Source organism: Salvia miltiorrhiza, chromosome 7 (genome assembly GCF_028751815.1).
Source record: "Salvia miltiorrhiza cultivar Shanhuang (shh) chromosome 7, IMPLAD_Smil_shh, whole genome shotgun sequence".
Lineage (NCBI taxonomy): Eukaryota > Viridiplantae > Streptophyta > Magnoliopsida > Lamiales > Lamiaceae > Salvia > Salvia miltiorrhiza.
In genome coordinates, this window is record NC_080393.1 from 4,572,837 (window position 1) to 4,585,470 (window position 12,634).

At 31.4% G+C, this 12,634-nt stretch overlaps 1 protein-coding gene across 1 annotated transcript; it reads right to left on the reverse strand.

Moving 5' to 3' along the window:
- Positions 1–245: 245 nt before the first annotated feature.
- Positions 246–2,526, reverse strand: LOC130991858 (chalcone synthase). Its single transcript, XM_057916274.1, has 2 exons — positions 2,243–2,526; positions 246–1,545 (listed from the first exon to the last, which is right to left on the reverse strand). The coding sequence occupies exons 1-2, from the start codon at positions 2,418–2,420 to the stop codon at positions 551–553; spliced, it is 1,173 nt and encodes a 390-aa protein (XP_057772257.1). The 5' UTR covers positions 2,421–2,526; the 3' UTR covers positions 246–550.
- Between the last annotated feature and the right edge of the window lie 10,108 nt (positions 2,527–12,634).

The window sequence follows — 12,634 nt, forward strand, 5'->3', positions numbered from 1 at the left end:
ATCGATCAAGTTGATCGTTAACCTTGTTGATCACATTTTCTGATAGTGTGTATTCTACTATAATTGCCGTAAATTATACGAAATTTGTCCATAAGAAATTTCCTCAGCCCCTACTGTACTCCAGTCACATAATTAAACTTCATTTCTTTCAGAAACATAACAGTTTCATTTTATCAATCTAACTCGAATCTCAATAAATATTACTTGTACAAGTATTTAATTAACAAACATGACTCAGTTCGAAATTAAACAATATTGATGCTATACTGATATGTCTTATTTAAAGAAAAATTTACAAACTTACATAATGCACATCGAAACGATTGGTCATTCATAATAGACAAACATAATTAACATGTCTTCGCACAACAACTTGATTTATGGTTCGAGAACCCCACATACCATTTTCTTGGATAACATAACACCCAATTAACAATAATAATAATAGCAATAGTAATAGTAATATTAATAGTAATAGTAATAAAATAAATTCAAACGGTCGGGGGGCCGGGCCAGGCCGGGCCGGGCAGTAAGTACGATCCGGTCCACTTCAATTGATGTTGACGCTGTGCAGCACGACCGTCTCGACCGTGAGGCCCGGCCCGAACCCGAAGAGCACCCCCCATTCCAAGCCCTCTCCCGTGGTGGTTAGCCCCTCCTTGGAGGAGGCCTTCCGCATCTCGTCGAGTATGAACAGCACGCAGGCGCTGGACATGTTGCCGTACTCGCTCAGCACGTGCCGCGTGGAGCGCAGCTTCTCGGCCTCCAGCCCCAGCTTGGACTCCACCTGGTCCAGAATCGCGGGCCCACCGGGGTGCGCGATCCAGAATATGGAGTTCCAATCCGTTATCCCCAACGGCCCGAACGCCTCTTTCAGGCTTTTCTCGATGTTCTTGGAGATGAGCCCCGGCACGTCTTTCAGGAGGTGGAACGTCAGCCCCACCTCGCGGAGATGCCCGTCGATGGCGCCGTCGCTGTCGGGGAGGATGGTTTGCGCGGCCGACACGAGCTCGAAGAGGGGGCGCTCGACTCCCACGACGGGGTCGGATCCGACGATGACTGCGGCGGCGCCGTCGCCGAATAGGGCCTGGCCGACGAGGCTGTCGAGATGGCCGTCGCTGGGGCCGCGGAAGGTGACGGCGGTGATCTCGGAGCAGACGACCAGAACCCTAGCGCCGGCGTTGTTCTCGGCGAGGTCCTTGGCCATGCGGAGCACCGTGCCGCCGGCGAAGCAGCCCTGCTGGTACATCATGAAGCGCTTGACGGAGGGGCGGAGGCCGAGGAGCTTGGTGAGCTGGTAGTCGGCGCCGGGCATGTCGACGCCGCTGGTGGTGCAGAAGACGAGGTGGGTGATCTTCGACTTGGGCTGCCCCCACTCCTTGATCGCCTTCTGCGCCGCCTCCTTCCCCAGCTTCGGGACCTCCACCACCACGATGTCTTGCCGCAGGTCCAGCGACGGCGCCATGTACTCCGTCACGCTCGGGTTCTCCTTCAGGTACTCCTCCGTCAGGTGCATGTAACGTTTCTTGATCATCGACTTTTCACCTGCACATCACAAACTTTTATTTTTCAATCATCCGCACAAAATACTCATAATTTGACGATTTTCAATTGTTCTAAAATAATTAGACACTAAAGTATAATCATTCGAATTTCTTTAATTTTTAAAACACAAAATCTTGGGTACATCTGGGTGTACCGTACAACCGGGTTGACCCATACCCAAAATAGTGTTATTTATATGAGTTGGGTCAGGATATGGGTTCAAATCAGAGTGCGAGTCAAAGTTTAAGTGAATGTGTGACCCAGTTGTACGGTACACCCGGGTGTACCCAAGACCACCTCTTTTTAAAATAAGACGCTTGGAGAGAATTTGTTAAATAAAATTAGGGATTTTGTGGGGACTGTGACGGAAATTTAAAATTGAGAAGCGAAATGGGAACATGGTGGTTTTGATTGCGTATGAAGGTTTTTTTTTTTTTCGCTAGATTGCATGTGTATACTCTATGCAATTATATTAGTGCGTTATCTTTTTCTTAGATTGGAAAGAAAACTACTAGGGGGAATATTATGGTGAATTAACAACTCAAAGATATGGTAAATAACTCAAAAAATAGGATGTACTCGTACAAAATTGCCAAAAGAGAACACTTTGATGAAATTCTTATCTATCAAAGGTAGTGCAACAGAAAATATCAGACACACACACCAAAAAAAGAAAAAAAGAAATAGGAAATCATACACATGCGCTTGAATTTCTCTTTGAGTTCGGTCTTATGCTCGCTGTTGGTGATGCGGAAGTAGTAATCCGGATAGGTGCTCTGGTCGACGCAATTAAGCGGGGTGGCGGTGCCGATGGCGAGCACGGTGGCGGGGCCCTCGGCGCGCTGGGCACGGCGGATCTCCTCCACGGTCACCATTCTTGTTTCGCCGGAAAAAGTATCGGTTGCGGAGGAGGCGATGGGAGGTGTGTGTGACAAATTAATTGAATTTGGATTTTAGTTGATGGGAAAGAGTTAGGGGGATATGGGGGCTTATATATATGAGTTGTGGTTGGGTAGCTGGGATCACGTGTGGTAGTAACCCCTTGCTAGTTGAGTCGCAACAAGTAAGGAGTAGTGTGGCACGAGACATCGGACCATCCACGTGACTTGTATCTTTTGGCACCAAATTTTTCACTAGAAATTAGGTTTCTAGTATTAATGTTATGTCGGTCATAATTTCAATAATTGTTTGTCATTTTAGTTTAAGTTAATAATAATCTTTTTTTTTCTTTTTTAATTACTGTGTGGTATGAGTAACGCTAAAGATAACAAAAAATTTGTAGTGAATGTGCGTGTGTTGGTCTAATAAGATTATAATTAATATTTAAGATTAAAGATTTTAAGTTTGTAAAGTGATTAATGATTAAGACCAAAAAAATTGAATTAGAGAATCTTTAAAATGCCTTTAGCACATGCACTGCGTAATAATTTTGAGGGGTTTGGAAAGAGATGGCAATTAAGTTGAGTTTTAACTTCATGTGTTTTTGTGTCTTCCTTTCAGCATTTGTACCTAACTTTATTGACGTTACGTTGCTGTGAATTTCTTTTATGGGAATGGAAATACGTAGCAGTACTGTATACGTATAGGAAAATATGAATTCATAAAATTTTGAAAACTAGTGATACGATTCGAGTTTGATTGACACTAAGGTGATGGCCGGTATGCATAAATGAAATTAGAAGGGAATGGAATAGATTTTGGAATGAAATGACAGTATGGAATGGAATGAAATGTAGTATTCCCATGATTTGTATTTATAAGGAATGAATGGATAGGAATGAAATAAAATTAACACAATAATAATAATAATAATAATAATAATAATAATAATAATAATAATAATAATAATAATAATAATAATAATTTATAATTTATACCTATTACTTGTTACATTTTATTATATAATAATAATAACTACTAGGAGTATTATTTTATTATTATTATTATTATTATTATTATTTAATTTAAAATAAATAATTTTTTTTTTATTTTTGAGTAATCTTACAATAATAATAATAAATTATTATTATTATTATTATTATTATTATTATTATTATTTATCATTATTTTATAATTATTAATTGTTATATTTTTAATTATTATTATTATTATTAATTATTATTTGTTATATTTTATTATTATTATTACTCCTTCCGTCCCACGAATCTTGATACGTTTGGATTCAGCACAGGAATTAAGGAGTTGTAGATTAGTGTTTTAAGTGTGTAGTTAATAAAATATAAGTGATAAAGTATGAGAGAGAATGTATTAAAAGTGATAAAGTAGGAGAGAGAATGTATTAAAGTGATAAAGTAGGAGAATGTATTATAAGTGATAAAGTAGGAGAGAGAATGTAATAATTATTACCCAAAATGGAAACGTATCAAGTTTCGTGGGACGGCCCAAAATAGAAAACGTGTCAAGATTCGTGGGACGGAGGGAGTATTATTTATCATTATTTTATATAATTTTTAATTATTATTTGTTACATTTTATTATTTATTATATTATATTATTAATAATCTTTTATTATTATTAAAATTATTCTATTTTTTACAATTATTATTATTATTATTATTATTATTATTATTATTATTATTATTATTATTATTATTATTATTATTATTAAAAATAAATAAACTTTTATTTTTGAGTAATACCATATCTGTGGGAATACACAATACCATAGGGAGGGGTGGAATGGCTAATCCCATATGCATGGGAATAAGCAATACATCGGGAATGGCGATTCCCATCACAAAGACTATACCAGCCATAGGATTGGAAATGGACGCAGGAATCACCATTTCATTCTCATTCAATTCTTGCATACCAGCCATACCCTAAGAAGTCAACTGATCAAAAAATCATATGTTTGTATAAAACTTATGTTAATTAGGAGGATGCCTGGTTAAGTTTATTCTAAAGAGCTTATAAGATATTTCAATAGCTTATAAGAGTAGTTTTTTAAGAGTTTATAAGTTTAATTATCCCAACACTTTGAGAACTTATAAGCTAGAAAGACAATTTTTAGTTAGAGAGAGAAAATCGAACAAAGATAAAATTAGAATGATATATGATGAAAATAAAAAATCATAATTGAGTTATTTTTGCAAAATTGGTGTTGCTTATAAGATAATGAAAAATAAGTTGGGATAGGAACTTATTATTTGGAGAACTTATAAGTTTTTAAAGCTTATTTTTACAGCTTATAAGCTCTTGATGAGTTTAAAATTTTGCCGAACACTTTGAAAAAGTTTATAAGCTGCTAAACGACTTATAAGTTGTTTTAAAAAGTTTCAATCGAAACAACCTCAAACTCATGATTATTTAATTTCTAATAAATATTTGAAGTTTTAGATAAATATATTTCTTCTGTAGTTATTGTTTAATTTGAATTAATATTGATTAATATTTTTAAGTAATACGATTTGTTAATCCCATAATTACAAATCAAAAGTTAAATGACATTGTTAACCCGCAACCTGCATTGAGAATCAGTGTACCACATTTGATATCCCACTTTCTATTTTATTTTTAATTTTATTTATTTATTTATATATTTTTCTCCCATTTCAACTTTTTTTTATATGCTTTAGTTTAATTTTATGTTTAGTAACTAGGGTTTATTCCATCTAATTGAGGCCATAATTATTTTTTATTATCTATTTTCACTTTTATTAGATGATATTGATTGGTAAATTAAAAGTTATGGTATATAATTTTTTAAAATTTTAATTTTTTTAAATAAAAGTTAAGTATAGTTCATAATATTATAACAAATTTTATTTCTATAAAAAATATCATTAAAATAATAGTTATAAGAATGAGACATAGTGGCACACATAAAATTGTGAGACACTAGATCTCATCCAACGTAGCCTAATCTATATTTGCCTAAAATAAAGAAAAATTGAGTTGACTGATCCTAAGCATATATATAATCCCTCTGTCCCTCATAAATATGTGTATGTGCTTCCGACACGAGTTTTAATGAAAAGTTGTTTAGAGATTAAAGTATTGATAGTGAAGAAAGTCTCTCACATAAATGGTATTGTTAAGATTATTGTAAGTAAATAGTGTAAGTTACAAAGGTAAAACTATAAAAAAATATGTGTGTGAATATGCATAAATTTGAGGGACATACCCAAAAAAAAATGTATGCACAAATATGGGGGGTGGAAGGAGTACTATATTTAGGTTTTAAGGGTTGGTTCAAAATGATTTTTACCATATACTGCATTCGTCCATAATTTATGATCTCACTTCTAAATGACACGAGTTTTAATAAAATGATTATGTATGTTATGAGTAAAATATGGATCCCATTTTGTGAGTGAAAAACTTATTAAAAATAAAATCATTATTATATTGATTTTTCTAGCTTAAGAACTTGAACTAATTAGTTGGAACATTAATCTTTATATGATGCACGGTTGTACATCATGAAGAGAATCATTATTATATTAATTTTGTTTTATATAAATAATTTCCTTTCGTTCATCACAAAGTATGATGTGGTTTGGAAGGTATGAATTTTAATAATTGGTTGGTAAATATGTACAGAGTAAAGAAATGGACTCATCAAAATTGATTTGTTAAACGATTAATAAATAGTTTGTGAGATGATATTTTTGCAAATATTGAGTGTGAATAGCTTTTTGTAATTGTTAGATGATCAGCAGTTATGATATTAAACTTTGAAGTTTGTATGAAACTAAAATTTGATAAAAGTTAGTAATTTATAGACAATTAACCCTACGTTATTATAGGTATAGAAAAACATGAATATTAAAAATATAATTATATATATAAAAATAAGCATAGTTTTTACATTTCTACACTAGAGGGAGGAAGCCGGAGATTCTAATTGAAGAAGCTCATTAATACTTTAGGCTTTTAGCTAAAAAATTTATGGGTGGTCGCATTTAAGTCGCCCATTCAGTAAAAGTCGTTTTAGCAGAACAACTTGTATAAATTCCAACCTTGGAAATTTTCCAAAACAAATAGAATAATTATTAATTCCTCTCGTAATTCTAAAAAAAAAAAGTAGAATAATTATTAAATTTAAAATCTAATTATAGATGCTATGGATTAGGAGTTTAAATCCATTTACCTAATAAACGTACGGATGATGAATTTGTGCCGCCATTCCTAGCCACTTGCAGACTTAATTATCTATATAAATGGTCACTTCTACTAATTAAATCACAGTCCAATAAAAAGAGATTGAATATATAATGTCATTAGTATTTCCAACTTTTATTTCCATCCATTCAATTCAACCATATAAGTCAGATCGTCCAAAGAAAATATATACTCACTCGATCCTGAAAGAATAGTTATAACTTTTTTTTAGGACGTCCACAAAAAATAGTCATATTTCATTTATATAAATATTCCTTTACAACATATAATTCTCAATATATCGAGTTATTTAACTATTCTACAACACAGTGGACCCATTTTTCACTCAAGGTCCGTTTAATTTGATGAAAAAGAAGAGAATACATATATTTTCAACCTTTTTTTCACCATTTTCACATATTTATTATGATAGAAAATTTTCTTCTAGCAGGATGAAATATTTTCTCAGGCAGCTTCATTTCATTCATTTTCTTAGACACCATTTTTACATGTTAGTTTTTAAATATGATAGTGGTGTGAAAATATTTTTCAACATTTTAATTTTTAAAATTTTCACTTTTACCCGTGAGAGATACTAAGATATAGTTTCAGCAATTTATTTAATAAGGGAAACATGATAAATTTAATAATTTATCCATCCATTTACATCAAAGTAAACAAGTGTATAGGTATATGATAATTTTTTCATCTCTAGTAAACATATGATGAAAAAAAGGAGGAAAAAAAATAATATTTCCTTATCTTTTCTTAATTATTCATCTTTTTTCTAATGAGAATTTTACAATCAATTAAACACATTCTTATCATACAATCAATTATCGTTATTAACACTATCCTGAAGTTGAAACTCATTCTCAATTCATAATATATTCAACCATTTTTATTAAAACTTGTGTTACTTCCTCCTATAATAATATTTTTAGGTGTTGAAAGGAGTATATATGCTAGATTATTTCATGCTATATATACATCAATAATCTAAAGAGGCATGCATGGTATGCTCTAACGCTATATATAGGAATAAGTAATTAGCTGGTTAGAAAACAGTGTAAGATAGTTAAAATTAAACATTTCTGTGCATTAATTTACATTAAAATACAAGAATTTTGGCTAGATTTTAGTTTTGTACAGAAAATCATTAAATATTATTTTAAATTAAAATACACAAATTTAACTTTTATTCGAATTTTCTCACAACTTTTATTTTTATGATTTGATTTGTTGCACCTGAGACGAATAACGGAATAAGGGTTAATTTTGATTTGATTTTTATTTTTAAATTTTGATGACTAGGGAGCGAGAGATGAGGTATATAATAAATAATTCTATTTTTTAAGTTTAATAATAAAAATACGTCGGTTTAATTATTAAATTTTCCACAATAATTTTTATTTGTCACGTGTTGCCTTGTTAGTGTATCAGATCCATTTGAGAAATGTAAGAAAATCCAAAGACATGTTAATTAAATTTGGGTAAATATTCGATTTTGTCATATCGTATTAGCGTTTTAATAAAAATGTCCAAACCTAAGGATAAGTGTATACAAGTACTCATCGTTTCATAATTTAGTCATTTTGTCCCAGAAAAAAAATTCTGACACCGGAGTGCTGACATGGAATGCTGGAATTCCACGTCACAATCTTACGTGGCAAACTTTGTTGACGTGACATTTATTTTTTTATTTAATTTTTTTATTTTGTCCCATCGTATTATAGTTTTAACAAAAATGTCCCAACGTATTATAGTTTTAACAAAAATGTCCCATCGTATCCAATTTCCTCATCTCAATTTAGAAAACTTGTTATTTTTCTTGTTTATCATTTAGTGACAAACATACAACTTGAGATGCAATTGTTTCAAAAATTTTCATCAAAACATTTCAAGTGTCTAAACATAATTATATCAAAATGGCTAAAATTGAGTCTGACAATACTCCATTCTTCTTTTATATTGAAATAGTGCCAAAACACAAAACAAAATAAGAGTTTAAGGTGGTGTGAGGTTTTCAACTTGACTCTCTTGCATTCCCCGTGTGCTCCATTCTCTGTCCTTCATGTTATTTGGAGGTCTTACAGTTGTTGCGGCCGCATCATATCCACTAACAAAATGTGCACGACGTGTACCAGGATCCTAAAAAGCATGTATATGTAAGTGAGTACAACATAATAGAGGCTTCATTAGAGAAATTTAAATGAAGGACAGAGAAGGGAGCACACAGGGAATGCAAGAGAGTCAAGTTGAAAACCCCACACCACCTTAAACTCTTATTTTGTGTTGTGTTTTGGCATCAATTAGACTATTTCAATATAAAGGAAGAAGAGAGTATTGTCAGACTCAATTTTAGCCATTTTGATGTAATTATGTTTAGATACTTGAAATGTTTTGATGGAAAATTTTGAAGCAATTGCATCTCAAGTTGTATGTTTGTCACTAAATGATAAACAAGAAAAATATCAGATTTTCTAAATTGAGATGAGGAAATTGAATACGATGGGACATTTTTGTTAAAACTATAATACGTTGGGACAATTTTGTTAAAATTATAATACGATGGGACAAAACAAAAAAATTAAATAAAAAAATAAATGCCACATCAGCAAAGTTTGCCACGTAAGAATTGTGACATGGAATTCCGGCATTTCGGTGCCGGAATTTTTTTCTGGGACAAAAATGACTAAACCCTGAAACGATGGGTACTTGTATGCACTTATCCTTAGGTTGGGACATTTTTGTTAAAATGCTAATACAATGGGACAAAATCGAATTGGTATTTTTAAATAAGATTTAAAGATGGCGTATAAAATCAAAACCAAACCAAAGTTTGTGTATCATAAACTAACTAACTCTTTATTAAACTATCATTTAATCAATTATTATTATTAATTATGATTATTGATATTTAAATACACGATTTTCATGTTCATTTTAGTTTTGCACACGAATTTTGAATTAAGTAGATAAAAGTACTCAAATTTTAAGAATATGTAGTAATTTAACCACTGTTTCATATATATACACGTCCAAATTAAATTTGACACGGCATTTTAAAAATCCATTGAGAATAGTCAATGCAAAGAACGATCACTACAAAAGAAAATTTCACTAGTGAGTGACATGAAGTTTGATAATTATTATGTGTGTCATAAAAATGAGTGACATTTGATGATATAGTTAATTATTAATAGTTATATGTACTTTTAAATGTCCATAATTCTTACATAAATATTAGTTATCAAGTCTCACGTTGTTAATAGAAACTTTTGTTGCCGCCGACGTCGGCCTCGTACACAATAAGCAAGTTGTGAATGACATAAATGATTTGTATATGTTTTTGCGTGTGTGTGTTGACATTGCCATCTCATTTCATTCTCTTCGCGTCTTTGTCAGCTCATTTGATTTTACTCATGTTTCAATTTAATTGGAGACTAAAATTGAGGTAAAAATACAATGACGATAAGTTCGTTTATTTTTTGACTTCACTTAAAATTTATGTATAAAATTAAAATGAACTCAAAATTTGTGTATTTTTTTTTTTTTGACTTGGGGGAGTTGGGGAGGGGGAGCAGTGGGGTTTGAACCCGATATCTCACTGTTTACACACAGGAGGTCGCACCGCTTGGTGTCCCATTGGGGACCAAAATTTGTGTATTAAGGTGTGAATAATCTTTATTATCATAATATATAGTATATATATATATATATACATATACTAATAGAAAAAAAGCCTAAGGCATCCCAAGGCACAACTTGTGGATTGACTACTGTACTCTTATTATATATTTTATTTTAAGGTTATTTTACATATTATATATTTATAAGAATATATTAATTCATTAGATATTACACTAAATCTATGTGATATATATCTATAGCTAGATAAGGCTTATAAATAAATATATCCATTCAATAAGTTATCTAATAAAAATAATAAATTAATAGATTTTCTAAAATAATAAATTATCAAATAAAATAACATTAATTACACGTACAACGTACGTTCTTTTTGCTAGTATATAAAGTAAGTGACTGATGCATAGGATACACACTCAAATACCTCGTATATTATGTATATCGTTTAATAGTTCATTAATTCAACATAATGCACTATTAATAATTTATGAAACCTTAAAACGTAGAGGTGGTCTTGGATACACTCGAATGTACCGTAATTGGGTTATACCTTCAGTTAAACTTTGACCCGCACTTTAATTTGAACTCATATCCTGACTCAACCTATATAAATAATATTATTTTGGGTACGGGTCAATCCGATTGTAAGGTACACTCAGGCGTCCCCAAGATTTTGTGTAAAACCATAATAATATCAGTGCTCTTAATTGATTTTAAATTCTAATAGCAACATATTGCATGAACTCCCGTTGTCGTTATCTGTACTTTTTTTGTCGGTTGTGGAAACAATAATAAAACATATATAAATACATACTTATATTTTTGTCGAAAACCATGCCAATTTTCTAGGTACCAATTATGAATGTTATTCAAATTCATTTAAAAGGGTCATACCTTTTACTCATGAGTCATGATTTACATCAATTCAGTTCGTACAAGTAATTTGTATGGACAGGAAAACAACACATGCACCATAGGTTAGTTTTTCTTAGCCAACTAACCAATATTAGCGTGGACATTCCATGTCCAATGAGACTACTCGTGCATGCCCACTTACCTCTTTTAATCACTTCAATTATTATTATTAGTATTATTATTATTATTATACCTAAAATACCGAATTTACAATCTCATGTATGATTTTCAGACATTAATCTTTCAGTTTTCTGCAATTATAATATGTGTACAATGATTTTTAAAACATATCATTCTCGAGGTAAGGGAGGGGGGGCCGAAGCCCCCTAGCTTTTAATTAGTTATTGAATCAATGTTGAATTTGAGTCAATTATCAAAATATAATAAAATTATAAATTTTTAATAATAAAAATTAGTTTATTTTTTCACAAGATAAAACAATTTTTAAAAAATGCATAGAGGTATATGCTTAATTTACTTATTGTTGAATTAATGGAATTGATGCGAACAATTGGCTATTATATTAAGTGACTGAATTGTAATTCTAATTTCATTAAAATTTTACTTGGACATCAAAATGAACTGTAAGAAAAGTTAAAAAAAAAAAGGCTCGAACACTATACTTCAACAAATTCCCTCTCTAATGATAAATTCTGGATCAGTCGCAAACACGTCACTCGTTGTGGAAAGAAACTAGAGTGTTATAATTTCAAAAAATTGAATTGAATCGTTTGTGAAGCCATTTTGTAAGGAATATAAGATGACTGATGACCTTCCAAAAGTTGTTCAGAGACAAGTATTCTTTTTCGGAATTATAATGTATATTAATAATATCAATTTTGTGGGTCCTTTACGTAGAATCTCTGAAAAATAATTACCGGGTTTTTCTAGAATCTATTTATCTTTCATAAACCATCTCGGTATTTTCTAGAATCTATTTTCTTGATATTCAGATGTATAAAATGACAAAAACAATTATGCGAATGGATAGAGAGAGACGATAAGAAAAATGGTAATTATTATTTTACCTTTAGAGGGTTTAGTTCGAAATTAGCATTGATAGATAAAAATAGTAATTAAGGATAATCCCTTGTTTACTTTGTTGGATTGAAACTTTGGAATATCTCAATATCCTTGATTATTTTTATCATTTAAGTTAGATTTGCTTGATTCTTATCACATCAAAAGGGTGTGATTGAAATAATCCTACCCTTGAGGATAAAAATACTCAATCATCTATTTTATCAATCAACGCCCCTGAGAAAAAGAGAACATCTTGAAGAATAGTGACAATTTAATTTGTTCATCTGCACAACACATTTTGATCGTACAAGAGTTCAATTCATAAGAAAATTGTACTTCTAGATACTAATGAAATGATTAGGGATGAGAATGT